Raw genomic sequence first — 15511 nt, 5'->3', positions numbered from 1 at the left:
TACACACAGACACACGATATTGTATATTGACTACCCACAGACACACTATATTGCATATTGACTACACACAGACACACGATATTGTATATGGACTACACACAGACACACGATATTGTATATGGACTACACACAGACACACGATATTGTATATTGACTACCCACAGACACACTATATTGTATATTGACTACCCACAGACACACTATATTGTATATTGACTACCCACAGACACACTATATTGTATATGGACTCGACATAGACACACTATATTGTATATGGACTCGACATAGACACACTATATTGTATATGGACTCCACATAGACACATTATATTGTATATGGACTCCACATAGACACACTATATTGTGTATATACACTGCTCAAAAAAATAAAGGGAACACTAAAATAACACATCCTAGATCTGAATGAATGAAACATTCTTATTAAATACTTTTTTCTTTACATAGTTGAATGTGCTGACTACAAAATCACACAAAAATTATCAATGGAAATCAAATTTATCAACCCATGGAGGTCTGGATTTGGAGTCACACTCAAAATTAAAGTGGAAAACCACACTACAGGCTGATCCAACTTTGATGTAATGTCCTTAAAACAAGTCAAAATGAGGCTCAGTAGTGTGTGTGGCCTCCACGTGCCTGTATGACCTCCCTACAACGCCTGGGCATGCTCCTGATGAGGTGGCGGATGGTCTCCTGAGGGATCTCCTCCCAGACCTGGACTAAAGCACCCGCCAACTCCTGGACAGTCTGTGGTGCAACGTGGCGTTGGTGGATGGAGCGAGACATGTTGTCCCAGATGTGCTCAATTGGATTCAGGTCTGGGGAACGGGCGGGCCAGTCCATAGCATCAATGCCTTCCTCTTGCAGGAACTGCTAACGCACTCCAGCCACATGAGGTCTAGCATTGTCTTGCATTAGAAAGAACCCAGGGCCAACCGCACCAGCATATGGTCTCACAAGGGGTCTGAGGATCTCATCTCAGTACCTAATGGCAGTCAGGCTACCTCTGGCGAGCACATGGAGGGCTGTGCGGCCCCCCAAAGAAATGCCACCCCACACCATGACTGACCCACCATCAAACCGGTCATGCTGGAGGATGTTGCAGGCAGCAGAACGTTCTCCACAGCGTCTCCAGACTCTGTCACGTCTGTCACATGTGCGTGTGAACCTGCTTTCATCTGTGAAGAGCACAGGGCGCCAGTGGCGAATTTGCCAATCTTGGTGTTCTCTGGCAAATGCCAAACGTCCTGCACGGTGTTGGGCTGTAAGCACAACCCCCACCTGTGGACGTCGGGCCCTCATACCACCCTCATGGAATCTGTTTCTGACCGTTTGAGCAGACACATGCACATTTGTGGCCTGCTGGAGGTCATTTTGCAGGGCTCTGGCAGTGCTCCTCCTGCTTCTCCTTGCACAAAGGCAGAGGTAGCGGTCCTGCTGCTGGGTTGTTGCCCTCCTACGGCCTCCTCCACGTCTCCTGATGTACTGGCCTGTCTCCTGGTAGCGCCTCCATGCTCTGGACACTACGCTGACAGATACAGCAAACCTTCTTGCCACAGCTCGCATTGATGTGCCATCCTGGATGAGCTGCACTACCTGAGCCACTTGTGTGGGTTGTAGACTCCGTCTCATGCTACCACTAGAGTGAAAGCACCGCCAGCATTCAAAAGTGACCAAAACATCAGCCAGGAAGCATAGGAGCTGAGAAGTGGTCTGTGGTCACCACCTGCAGAATCACTCCTTTTTTGGGGGTGTCTTGCTAATTGCCTATAATTTCCACCTTTTGTCTATTCCATTTGCACAACAGCATGTGAAATGTATTGTCAATCAGTGTTGCTTCCTAAGTGGACAGTTTGATTTCACAGAAGTGTGATTGACTTGGATTTACATTGTGTTGTTTAAGTGTTCCCTTTATTTTTTTGAGCAGTGTATATATAGATATAACTCACAGTGCTTTCAGAAAGTATTCAAACCTCTTGAACTTTTCCACATTTTGTTACGTTAAATCCTTTTTCTAAAATTGATTTAAAAAAATAAAACAAATCTCATCAATCTACCCCATAATGACAAAGCAAAAAGCAACAGCCCTAACTCCAAACGACCCCTCATCTTACCAGCAAAGGGTTTAGCAGCGTGAGAAGACTGCGATGGCCCCATGTGTACAGAGAAATGCTATGGGAGTTGATATTTCACTGAAGTAGCCATCTTGTGTTGATGTTATCCATGTTGTGTTAGTGTCCTGGCTTTGTTGTTTAACCAGATGCTTAGGTTGTGGTTGGTTCTGTGTTTAGGGCTGTTGTTTTGGGAGCCAGCCGAGGGTGATTGAAGTGCGTGCGTGTGTGTGTGTGTGCCTGCGTGACTCCAACATGCCCCCTGTGTTTTCAGGCGCTGGATACTACAGCAGGTGCTACGGGAGTGCTCTTCCCCCGGGCCGGACAGGAAGGAGCAGGGGGACGGTGATCGGCGTGACGCAGCAGAGAAGACGCGTCAGAGTGAGCACCTCCACAGGGTTCTACACGAAGAGATGAAGGTGTGTGCCGACGCCGCCGGCCGTTACCCTAGCAACTACAATGCCTGGTCGCACCGTGTTTGGGTTCTGCAGAACATGGCCCCGGGCAACCTCAAGGTAGGAGTAGGACTAGATGGGCTCTACATATGTCTCTCTCTCTCTCTCTCCCTTGTTTCTTTCTCCATCTTCATCTCTCTCAGCCTCTTAAATATAGCCTATGTTAACTGTTAAAACAACCGCTCTTTCAATGTAACCTCTCTGGGTTCTAGCCAGGCAGGCAGCTAGCAGGTCTTATACAAGGAATCCTGACCGACCGGCCGCTCTGTCAGTCAGTAGGGTTTATAGTGTATCACCACCAAGGACAGTGTGTCTCCAGCCTCTCTGCCTCACGTCTCATCTCTCTCTGGCCTGTCACTGTGCTGTGTGACCATGACGATAAGACCTTTCTGGTCCATTGAACTGATCTGGGAACAGCCAACCCCCCAGGACCGAGCCCGAGGGATTTAAAGGTGTATGGAGAGTGTTTTGTTGTGGCTCAGTGAATCCATGGCTTGTTTTTAAGCCGCAGTGGCATTCCCAGGATATGGAGTGATGCAATGGTAGGACCAGGGATAGGGAGCTATGGTAGGGCCAGGGATATGGAGCTATGGTAGGACCAGGGATAGGGAGCTATGGTAGGGCCAGCGATAGGGAGCTATGGTAGGACCAGGGATAGGGAGCTATGGTAGGACCAGGGATAGGGAGCTATGGTAGGGCCAGGGATAGGGAGCTATGGTAGGACCAGGGATAGGGAGCTATGGTAGGACCAGGGATAGGGAGCTATGGTAGGACCAGGGATAGGGAGCTATGGTAGGACCAGGGATAGGGAGCTATGGTAGGACCAGGGATAGGGAGCTATGGTAGGACCAGGGATAGGGAGCTCTGGTAGGACCAGGGATAGGGAGCTCTGGTAGGACCAGGGATAGGGAGCTATGGTAGGACCAGGGATAGGGAGCTATGGTAGGACCCGGGATAGGGAGCTATGGTAGGACCCCGGATATGGAGCTATGGTAGGACTAGGGATAGGGAGCTATGGTAGGACCAGGGATAGGGAGCTATGGTAGGACCAGGGATAGGGAGCTATGGTAGGACCAGGGATAGGGAGCTATGGTAGGACCAGGGATAGGGAGCTATGGTAGGACCAGGGATAGGGAGCTATGGTAGGACCCGGGATAGGGAGCTATGGTAGGACCCCGGATAGGGAGCTATGGTAGGACCAGGGATAGGGAGCTATGGTAGGACCAGGGATAGGGAGCTATGGTAGGACCAGGGATAGGGAGCTATGGTAGGACCAGGGATAGGGAGCTATGGTAGGACCAGGGATAGGGAGCTATGGTAGGACCAGGGATAGGGAGCTATGGTAGGACCAGGGATAGGGAGCTATGGTAGGACCAGGGATAGGGAGCTATGGTAGGACCAGGGATAGGGAGCTATGGTAGGGCCAGGGATAGGGAGCTATGGTAGGGCCAGGGATAGGGAGCTATGGTAGGGCCAGGGATAGGGAGCTATGGTAGGGCCAGGGATAGGGAGCTATGGTAGGGCCAGGGATAGGGAGCTATGGTAGGGCCAGGGATAGGGAGCTCTGGTAGGGCCAGGGATAGGGAGCTCTGGTAGGGCCAGGGATAGGGAGCTCTGGTAGGACCAGGGATAGGGAGCTATGGTAGGGCCAGGGATAGGGAGCTATGGTAGGACCAGGGATAGGGAGCTATGGTAGGACCAGGGATAGGGAGCTATGGTAGGACCAGGGATAGGGAGCTATGGTAGGACCAGGGATAGGGAGCTATGGTAGGACCAGGGATAGGGAGCTATGGTAGGACTAGGGATAGGGAGCTATGGTAGGACCAGGGATAGGGAGCTATGGTAGGACCAGGGATAGGGAGCTATGGTAGGACCAGGGATAGGGAGCTATGGTAGGACCAGGGATAGGGAGCTATGGTAGGACCAGGGATAGGGAGCTATGGTAGGACCAGGGATAGGGAGCTATGGTAGGACCAGGGATAGGGAGCTCTGGTAGGGCCAGGGATAGGGAGCTCTGGTAGGACCAGGGATAGGGAGCTATGGTAGGGCCAGGGATAGGGAGCTATGGTAGGACCAGGGATAGGGAGCTATGGTAGGACCAGGGATAGGGAGCTATGGTAGGACCAGGGATAGGGAGCTATGGTAGGACCAGGGATAGGGAGCTATGGTAGGACCAGGGATAGGGAGCTATGGTAGGACCAGGGATAGGGAGCTATGGTAGGGCCAGGGATAGGGAGCTATGGTAGGGCCAGGGATAGGGAGCTATGGTAGGGCCAGGGATAGGGCGCTATGGTAGGGCCAGGGATAGGGCGCTATGGTAGGGCCAGGGATAGGGCGCTATGGTAGGACCAGGGATATGGAGCTATGGTAGGACCAGGGATAGGGAGCTATGGTAGGACCAGGGATAGGGAGCTATGGTAGGGCCAGGGATAGGGAGCTATGGTAGGGCCAGGGATAGGGAGCTATGGTAGGGCCAGGGATAGGGAGCTATGGTAGGGCCAGGGATAGGGAGCTATGGTAGGGCCAGGGATAGGGAGCTATGGTAGGGCCAGGGATAGGGAGCTATGGTAGGGCCAGGGATAGGGAGCTATGGTAGGGCCAGGGATAGGGAGCTATGGTAGGGATATGGAGCTATGGTAGGGCCACGGATATGGAGCTGCAATAGACACTTCCTGTTATTGGTAAGATGCCCTGCTCTCTGATCAGCCATTGGTGTTTGGGTTATGTAATGGCTGATGACATTTGATTGGTCGAATGTTTCTACAATGTCTTAAAGGTCCCGAACAGTCATTCTGAGTCCCATGTAAAATAGCCTTTTGAGTGACTAAAATATCAACAATAATATTCTTTGTGGGTTAGAAATGCTCAAAATCAACCAAATATTTTTTTAAATCTTTGCCTGTAGACGAATAGGGTAGACGTTTAATTATATTTGCTGACACCCTACAGTATAATGTTGGCACCAATCTATATAAAGCACGCGTAGGGCTGTTAGGGACCATATTACTGCCTCACTGGCAGTCATTAAATTAAAAAAATTTAAAATAATATTTCACCTTTATTTAACCAGGTACGCCAGTTGAGGAACAAGTTCTCATTTATAACTGCGACCTGGCCAAGATAAAGCAAAGCAGTGCGACACATGGAATAAACAAACGTGCAGTCAATAACACAAAAGAAAAGTTTACATACAGTGTTTGCGAATGAAGTAAGATTAGGGAGGTAAGGCAATAAATAGGCCATAGTGGCGAAATAATTACAATTGAGCAATTAAACACTGGTGTGATTGATGTGCAGAAGATGAATGTGCAAGTAGAGATACTTGAGTGCAAAGGAGCAAAAAAATAAATAATAATAATATGGGGATAAAGTAGTTTGGTGGGCGATTTACAGATGGGCTATGTACAGGTGCAATGATCTGTGAGCTGCTCTGACAGCTGATGCTTAAAGTTAGAAAGGGAGATATGAGTCTCCAGCTTCCGTGATTTTTGCAGTTCGTTCCAGTCATTGGCAGCAGAGAACTGGAAGGAAAGGCGGCTAAAGGAGGAATTGGCTTTGGGGGTGACCAGTGACATATACCTGCTGGAGCGCGTGCTACGGTTGGGTGCTGCTATGGTGACCAGTGAGCTGAGATAAGGCGGGGCTTTACCTAGCGAAGACTTATAGATGACCTGGAGCCAGTGGGTTTGGCATCGAATATGAAGCGAGGGCCAGCCAACAAGAGCATACAGCAGTGGTGGGTAGTATATGGGGCTGTGGTGACAAAACGGATGGCACTGTGATAGACTGTATCCAATTTGCTGAGTAAAGTGTTGGAGGCTATTTTGTAAGTTACATTGCCGAAGTCAAGGATCGGTAGGATAGTCAGTTTTACGAGGGTATGTTTGGCAGCATGAGTGAAGGATGCTTTGTTGCGAAATAGGAAGCCGATTCTAGATTTAATTTTGTATTGGAGATGCTTAATGTGAGTCTGGAAGGAGAGTTTACAGTCTAACCAGACACCTAGATATTTGTAGTTGTCCACATATTCCAAGTCAGAACGGTCCAGAGTAGTGATGCTAGACAGGTGGACAGGTGCGGCCAGCGATCGGTTGAAGAGCATGCATTTAGTTTTACTTGCATTTTAAATTTTAAGAGCAGTTGGAGGCCACGGAAGAAGAGTTGTATGGCATTGAAGCTCGTTTGGAGGTTAGTTAACACAGGGTCCAAAGAAGGGCCAGAGGTATACAGAATGGTGTCGTCTGCGTAGAGGTGGATCAGAGAATCACCAGCAGCAAGAGCGACATCATTGACGTATACAGAGAAGAGAGTCGGCCCGAGAATTGAACCCTGTGGCACCCCCATAGAGACTGCCAGAGGTCCGGACAACAGGCCCTCCGATTTGACACACTGAACTCTATCTGAGAAGTAGTTGGTGAACCAGGCGAGGCAGTCATTTGAGAAACCAAGCCTGTTGAGTCTGCCAATGTCAATCACCGCATTCTCAGTCGAAAGCCTTTGCCAGGTCGATGAATACTGCTGCACAGTACTGTCTTTTATCGATGGCTGTTATATCGTTTAGGACCTTGAGCGTGGCTGAGGTGCACCCATGACCAGCTCGGAAACCAGATTGCATAGCGGAGAAGGTGCGGTGGGATTCGAAATGGTCGGTGATCTGTTTGTTAACTTGGCTTTCGAAGACCTTAGAAAGGCAGGGTTGGATAGATATAGGTCTGTGGTCATGATCACAGTAAATATTCCACGGTAATCTCCTTTTATGCACTCTGAACATGCTTTGGTAGTACCCAACGTGCTAATGACCATCAGGTCCTGATGGCCTGGTACTCGGGGCTATTTTGGCCCTCAATCAGGTCCTAATGGCCTGGTACTCAAGGCTCTAATGTCCCTCCATCAGGTCCTGACGGCCTGGTACTCGGGGCTATTTTGGCCCTCAATCAGGTCCTAATGGCCTGGTACTCAGGGCTCTATTGTCCCTCCATCAGGTCCTAGTGGCCTGGTACTCAGGGCTATTTTGTCATCAAGCCATCAGGTCCTAACGACCTGGTACTCAGGGATCTATTGTCCCTCCATCAAGTCCTAGTGGCCTGGTACTCAGGGCTCTATTGTCCCTCTAACCACTCTGACATCAATGCAAATGCAATGGAATACCACATCAAACACCCAGTCGCTATTCGAGTGCATACGGATGACATGTATTTTTCCCCTGCCTCTGATCCTGTCTATTTGATCACAGGCCATACTAAATCAAAACTCATTTTACATATTACTAAAGACAAGATTACGTTAAGAATAGTTTGATGGGTAAAAATGTGATCACTTGATGAGAGAACAGCTGTGCAGCCTGAGGCGAGGATCAGAGAGCAAGCTTTTTTATTTTTCCCCCGCAACCTTCTGAAATCATCAATATCCTGTAGTCGCATCATGCAGCCCATATGCGTAGATTTCTAACACATTCTAAGGTTTGTATCATTCACAACTTAAGTAGCCAAATAATATAGGACCTATTTCAAATGATCACTTTAATGCTCAACATAGCCACTTCAGGCACTAGCTAGCCAGCCGCGACCGGGAGGCCCATGGGGCGGCGCACAATTGTCCCAGCGTCGTCCGGGTTAGGGAGGGTTTGGCCGGCAGGGATATCCTTGTCTCGTCGTGCACTAGCGACTCCTGTGGCGGGCTGGGCGCAGTGCACGCTGACACTGTCGCCAGGTGTACGGTGTTTCCTCCCACACATTGGTGCAGCTGGCTTCCGGGTTGGATGTGCATTGTGTTAAGAAGCAGTGCGGCTTGGTTGGGTTGTGTTTCGGAGGACGCATGGCTCTCAACCTTCGCCTCTCCCGAGTCCATACGGGAGTTGCAGCGATGAGAAAAGACTGTAACTACTACCAATTGGATACCACGAAATTGGGGAGAATAATTTAAAAAACATGAAAAAACAAACATAGCCACTTCATATGTGCACTCGCTCCAGAATGGGGAAAAATATCCTTTCTATTTTATTCAGTTAAATTATGTTCTTCTTACTATCATATATCTTGGCAGGTAAATGAATAATCCTGCAGCCTAGGGCATGGAGCATAGCCAGATAACATGCAGTAGGCAAACTCATATTCTTGTCTTCTGAAGTGCATTTTCTTCATATCATAATGTTTCTGCCTAAAATAAATAATGGATTTATTATGACGATGGATATTATATAGAATTTGTTTCTGTGTATTTTCCAAAGGCGCGCATGGAGGCCTGCAGATGCTAAACATGTTTATGATAATTAACAGTCAGTTACTGTGAAACCGGCAGTTATTTGCATTACAATAACTGGCTGACATAATGTAATGACCACCACAGCCCTAACCACGCCCATGTCCGATGTTGGTTACAAAGCGGTATTTAAACAAGGTAATAGAATATCATGTTACCATTAGTGTATTATTAAAATGGTAACATTAAGGGGATAGGGTGCAGGGACCCTATCCCCTTAATAATCCCGCCTCCTGAATTCAAGTGTTTGACATGGGGGGGGTGTAACTATATGATCAAACTATCAGTTTAGAACCAACATAACATTTTAATTTTGTCATCATACTTTGATCTGGTTTCATCCAAATATCATCAAATTGAATCTTTAATTTCCTTCTCTTCTCTGTGAAGTTGCTATTGTATTCTGCTCCAGAATAATGCTGTGCCCTTCGCTTATAAAAAAAAACTCCCATGTGAATGAAACTGGTGAATGAAATCACCCATGATGATGAACATACCATGAGATTAATGGTTATGCATATGGTTAGTGCTGTAAGACCTCTCTCCTCCTTCCAGGTCCTCCATGATGAGCTCTCCTCTATGCGTCAGTGGGTCTCCATGCACGTGTCGGACCACAGTGGCTTCCACTACCGCCAGTTCCTGCTCAAGGCCCTGGTCAGGGAGCTCAGCCAGTCCCTGTCCTCCTCCTCCTCTCCCCAGCACTACCATCCTCAGCCCAGCTCTAACCCTAGCCACAGCCCCCACAAAGCCAACCCCCACCACCAGGCCAACGGAGAGGCCACAGCAGCAGCCCCCTGCCCCTCTCCCCCCTCCCCAGAGGATCTGGCCTCGGTGCCGGCATTGCCCCAGCTCTTCCACCAGGAGGTGGAACTATGTACTGACCTCATCAAGTCCTTCCCCGGACACGAGACACTCTGGTGTCACAGGTACGAGCCTACAGGACAATATTACCACAGACCAAAAAGGGAAACCCAGACATGTCACGGGGCATAAATCTGAAGCATGTGTTTAGAACTTCCACTCACCACCAAATATGGTGATGAGAGGAAGTCCAGTGGCGGGAAGTGGGATAAAATGAAGCTAGATAAAACTTGTCCGACATTCTGCAAATTGTCATCAATGAAACATTTGATCTCAATACCATTTTCTGTTCCCAAAACTATAATCTGTTACGAACAGTGCACTTTGGAGACTTAATTCTTTCTACAAGTTTGAAAGAATTGCATTGTTTAGAAGGAGTGCAAGGGTGAATTGAGTTATTTCCCACACACACATCAGAGTAGACTCTACCTAATGGAAATGTGCAAATGCATGGTAAAACACGCCAATAGGATCTCACTAGCTCGTGCTTGGCTGTGCCCACCTCCTTGCTTGTTCATGAACTACGCTTCATTTGCATCCATTGGAAACGACACCAATAATACATTTTGGGTTAGTTATTAGTGTCTTTAGATATTACTGTCACTCAACCTGGGACTACAATGTTAGCCAATCACAGAACACATTTTATATTGACATGCTCTGGCATCACAGGTAGGAGCATACAGGAACTCCATGTCTCTTTATCTAGGGTGTGGCTAAACTCTAGCCATAGATACTGTACAGAGTTCGTCTCACTACCTTCCATATTGGTGGCAAATGCTTTATTATGCCAATCATGTTCATTTAAGCAATAAGGTGCGAGGGGTTGTGGGATATGGCCAATATATCACGGCTAAGGGTTGTTCCTACGCAGGATGCAACGCAGAGTGCCTGGATATATGGCCAATATACCACGGCTAAGGGCTATATCACAAACCCCTGAGGTGCCTTATTGCTATTATAAACTGGTTACCAACGTAATTAGAGCAGTAAAAATGTATGTTTTGTCATACCTGTGGTATACGGTCTGATATACCACGGCGGTCAGCCAATCAGCATTCAGGGCTTGAACAACCCAGTTTATAATCTGTTAGACCATGACAATGTTCTCAGGAGTAGATCTGTTGGGGGTTATCATGACATTGATGTTGTTTTGCTGTGGAACATTCTTCCTTCTAGAGGGGGAGAACAGAGGGAGAGAAAGAAAAGATAGACGAGAGGGAGGGAGAGAGTGAGATATGTTTTGCCCCGAGGCTGAAGACCAGCTGCACAGTCAAGTGTTTATCCTGACCAGCTTTGTTGTGATAGGGAGAAGTGAATGGTGCCATGGCAACAGTGTTCATATCCTTGTTGAATGTGTGAGACACATATATAGATAGATATATCCTAGGTTTTAAAGATGATTGTAGAAAAGACAGCACAGCAGTTGTGCTCTTCCTCAAATACTTTATTAAAAAGGATATTGTTTTTTAGCCTACATAAGTTTTGTATCTTTTCCCCCTTAATTAAAAACATCAAGTGCTTATTTATATTTTAAGCTTCACATTCCGTACAGATAAATAAACAAAGCACCCTAAAGGCTTTGCAGTGTAGCGTACTGTTTCACATTGACATGATTCCAGTCCAATGCTCATGCAGTATTTCATAACAACTATCTTCTCAAGGCGACACGTCTTCTACCTCTGGCACCACTGGAGGAGGGACCACAACTACGGCCAGGGCTTTGGCAGCGAGTCTCCCCAACCGAACCACACCGATGCTGGGCTGAGCAGCCACCCTCACACGGCCTGCCCTGGAGGTGTGGGTCTAGACAGGGTGCAGCGCAGGAATGGGCAGGCTCAGGAGGGTCAGGATGCCATGGAAGTGGACGGGGTTGGGGTCCCGGACCCCCGTGACACCAAGCGCCTGAAGAGGGGTCCCCCTGGCCCCTGCCCCCCTGCTCTGTCCTCAGAGCACAGCTTCGTAGCCAGTGTCCTGGACAGCTGCCGCTCCCCTGAGCAGGGACGCTTCGCCCTCGCATACAGGAAGTGGCTGGACTCTGTTATTGGTCAGTGAGATATAGACTAACTCTGTCATTGGTCAGTGAGAGGATATACTTCCTGTTCCACCGGAGATGGGCAGCGGTTAGAAGTTTCCCACCTGCACAGATCTAGCATCCTCTCACCCTTACCCAACCCCTAACCTTAACCATTAGGGCGAGAACTGCTAAAAACTGTCCCTAGATCAGCGTCTAGTGGCTGGTCAATTCATCCTATTCTACAATACTCGTGAAGGTGGCTGGGGGTCTCTGATAGGTCAAGTAATTTGTGGCCCCTCGCACCCTCCTGAAAATGCCTGGACTCTGATTCATCCGCAGAGCTTTGTCTGGGAATGGAGGTCTGAGAAGGGCTATTCTCTGGAAGAGTACAGTCTGTCTCCTTGGCCTGTTTGTCTGTTAGTAGTCTTAGTTCAGGTCTCTCTCAATGTTAGGGACTAGAACAACCATTCTGTCAGTCCTTTTAGTTGTTTCACTTATGAGATCCATGTCTCCGTTTCATTCATCATGTCACTGTTTCATTCCTTTTGTCTCCCACTACCTGTAGAAGAATAGCCTATGTGAAGCTGCCATGGTTATCCGTTATCCATCACTAATCTTGTTGTTTTCTAGTCCGTTCTGCTGACTACTTTGAGATGAGGAGTGCAGCAAACAATGAATTGTCAACATACAAAAACAAAGAAGGAGAAACTAGTCAAGCCATTACTGATGTGTCGCTACGGACAACCGTACAACTATAAAACCTTAAGACAGAGCACAACCATGAACCAACCAAACTCTAAGACCCTATGATCTGTGAACCGTACAAGTTAGACATCTTGGTGTCATCATAATAAACCTTATGGTGTGCTCTAAAATATGGAGTATGACTAGATTCTGAAATACAATTTTCACATTAATTTATTCAACATAAACTACCCCTTTTTTTTTGTTTTTGTTTTGTTCATGTTAAGACGTGTTTGGAACAATATACTCTACTAGTACATCACATTTCCAGAGTGGGCTCTCTGCTAATACTGAAGGTATGAGCTATGTTATTATCACCACCAGCACATTGAATGGGAAATGGATTCAAAGGGAACGCCCTCTGCTGGTGACTTGCTGAATGTGCAATCCTAAAGAATGGCTGTGATAGGTCATGAACCAATGTCAATTTCTATGTATTAAATGGGTCATATTATTAAAAGTACCAGAGATCCAACTCTGGAAATGTGATGTTTGAAGAGTATAGTGTTTGTTTTTATTGTTGAAAAATCAATAAGGGTAGTTGAGAGATTCATATTTTTTATGTTGAATAAATAAATGTGTATTTCAGAATACCCCATATTTGAGAGAACACTAAGGACTATAACGATACCAAGACGTTGTCTGTATCGTGTACGGTTCACAGATCATAGGTTCTTACAGGAGGCATGTATAGGTCTAAAAAGGGCCGTATTAAATTAATTGTCATCCTGATTTTCAAAAAAAAAAAAAAAGTTTGTGATACAAATGTAAAAAAAGCATGTTGATAAACATCCTTCCTCCCAGTGGAGTTCCTATGTGAGACCAATCTGAGATACCCCAAAAAAACATGTTCCACTCCTGCTGCTGTGGAATTGCCCTTATAGGTTTGATCTTCACATCGTTTTGTGTCTCAAATGGCACCCTATTCCCTTCTTAGTGCACTACTACCCATAGGGCTCTGGTTAAAAGTAGTGCACTACTACCCATAGGGCTCTGGTTAAAAGTAGTGCACTGTATAGAGAATAGGGTGTCATTTGGGAGGCATACATTGACTCTCCAGGAGTGGTTGCTGCTTTGTTTCTGTCTGTTCTGTTTCACCCTGTTAGTGGTACTTACTCTTAGTGATCAAATCAAACTTTTATCAGTCACATGCGCCGAATACAACAGGTTTAGACCTTACTGTGAAATGCTTACTTACAAGCCCTTAACCAACAGTGCAGTTCAAGAAAGAGTTAAGAAAATATTTACCAAATAAATGAAAATAATAAAAGTAACACAATAAAATAACAATAACGAGGCTATATGCAGGGTACAGAATCAATGATACCTGGGATTGTATTCACAAAGTGTTATATTGCGTGTCCTTCTATAGGATCAGTTTGGCCCTTAGATCATAATGATTTCTATTACATCAGCCCAGCCAGTCAATCTCCCTTCGAAAAAAGCGTCTAGACAATATTTCCCCATGCTACTAGCTTACCATTGGTTTGGGTACAGCGGGGTAATAGCTACGTCTCGCTGTGTGACTATCTGACTTGTGCAACATGTTGCAGTTTTCTTTTTTTGTGATCTCCACCGTGTCACGCATATATGAACGTGACGAGCTTCTCTGATCCAGGGCAAATTAATTTATCATGATCATTTAAAATGAATATATCCCAAAGATATGCCAATAGAAACTAAGTTGAAACCAATGAAAGGGCACATAGTTTATCATTTCAGCTGCTTGATGTGACGGTTAGCTTTCGTTGGCTAACAAAGGAGAAGTAACGTTAGCCTAGCTATCTCATAAGGAGAAGTAACGTTAGCCTAGCTATCTCATAAGGAGAAGTAACGTTAGCCTAGCTATCCCATAAGAAGTAACGTTAGCCTAGCTATCCCATAAGGAGAAGTAACGTTAGCCTAGCGATCCCATAAGGAGAAGTAACGTTAGCCTAGCTATCCCATAAGGAGAAGTAACATTAGCCTAGCTATCCCATCAGGAGAAGTAACGTTAGCCTAGCTATCCCATAAATATCTTATTGACTCGACAATCAGCTGGTTGTTGCCTATTTATAAAATATTTATTAAATCATTATTTATTGAAGTTCGTGTCTCTTGTCATCATTGAACCTCTGCTAGCTAGCTACATGCCATTGATTTGTTTAACATAGCAAAGTGGAATGAATAGAATGAATGACTGTGTCAAAACATAGAATTTATGACCAGCCTGTTTGCACTGGCGGACTTACCATTAGATAGAAGAGGTAATTGCCTCGGGCCTCATCAAGGGGCCTCGTGAGCTGGGCATAAAACAAATGCATTTCTCCACTTAAGGCATAAAATTATGCCATTTTCTCCCCCCATCCCTGTCAAAATCCAATGTCGGACTTCTGCGGTGGAAGGTGGCCAAGCTACAGCGTTTTTTTACAGACCAGGAGACATCCCGACAATCTTTTTTTCTCACAAACATCTGCAGTGTCCACGCCGTTTGGGCTACACACTAATATGGGTTTGGCGGATACCAGGCCCAATGCATAGTGCCAACTGTAAAATTTGGTGGAGGAGGAATAATGGTCTGGGGCTGTTTTTCATGCTTCGGGCCCCTTAGTTCCAGTGAAGGGGAATCTTAATGCTACAGCATACAATGACATTCTAGACGATTATGTGCTTCCAACTTTGTGGCAACAGTTTGGGGAAGGCCCTTTCCTGTTTTTCAGCATGACAATCCCCCCCATGCACAAGGCAAGGTCCATACAGAAATGGTTTTCAATCTGTGTAGAAGAACTTGACCGGCCTGCACAGAGCCCTGACCTCAACCCCATCAAACACCTTTGGGATGAATTGAAACGCCCGACCTCACTAATGCTCTTGTAGCTGAATAGAAGCAAGTTGGATAATTGCTGTGGTGACATCTAGTGGAAAGCCTTCCCAGAAGAGTGGAGGCTATTGTGGCCGCAAAGGGGGGACCAACTCCATATCAACGCCCATGATTTTGGAATGAGATGTTCCACGAGCAGGTGTCCACATACTTCTGGTCCCGGGACGGGACTTTTGTGTGTTTTG

The 15511-nt window shown here is 46.6% G+C and overlaps 1 protein-coding gene across 1 annotated transcript in view; it reads left to right on the top strand.

The window, feature by feature from the left end:
- The window catches only part of LOC129826643 (protein prenyltransferase alpha subunit repeat-containing protein 1-like), a 29301-nt gene extending 14749 nt beyond the window's left edge, over positions 1 to 14552 (top strand). The window contains exons 5-7 of the mRNA XM_055887595.1: positions 2406 to 2646; positions 9400 to 9770; positions 11370 to 14552. Coding sequence (XP_055743570.1) covers positions 2406 to 2646; positions 9400 to 9770; positions 11370 to 11760 — 1003 coding nt within the window. The 3' untranslated portion in view covers positions 11761 to 14552. The remainder of the gene's footprint in view (positions 1 to 2405; positions 2647 to 9399; positions 9771 to 11369) is intronic.
- Positions 14553 to 15511: the final 959 nt, after the last annotated feature.

Source organism: Salvelinus fontinalis, chromosome 28, assembly GCF_029448725.1.
Source record: "Salvelinus fontinalis isolate EN_2023a chromosome 28, ASM2944872v1, whole genome shotgun sequence".
NCBI classification, from domain to species: Eukaryota; Metazoa; Chordata; class Actinopteri; order Salmoniformes; family Salmonidae; genus Salvelinus; species Salvelinus fontinalis.
This window is presented reverse-complemented; position numbering and strand designations above follow the sequence as displayed.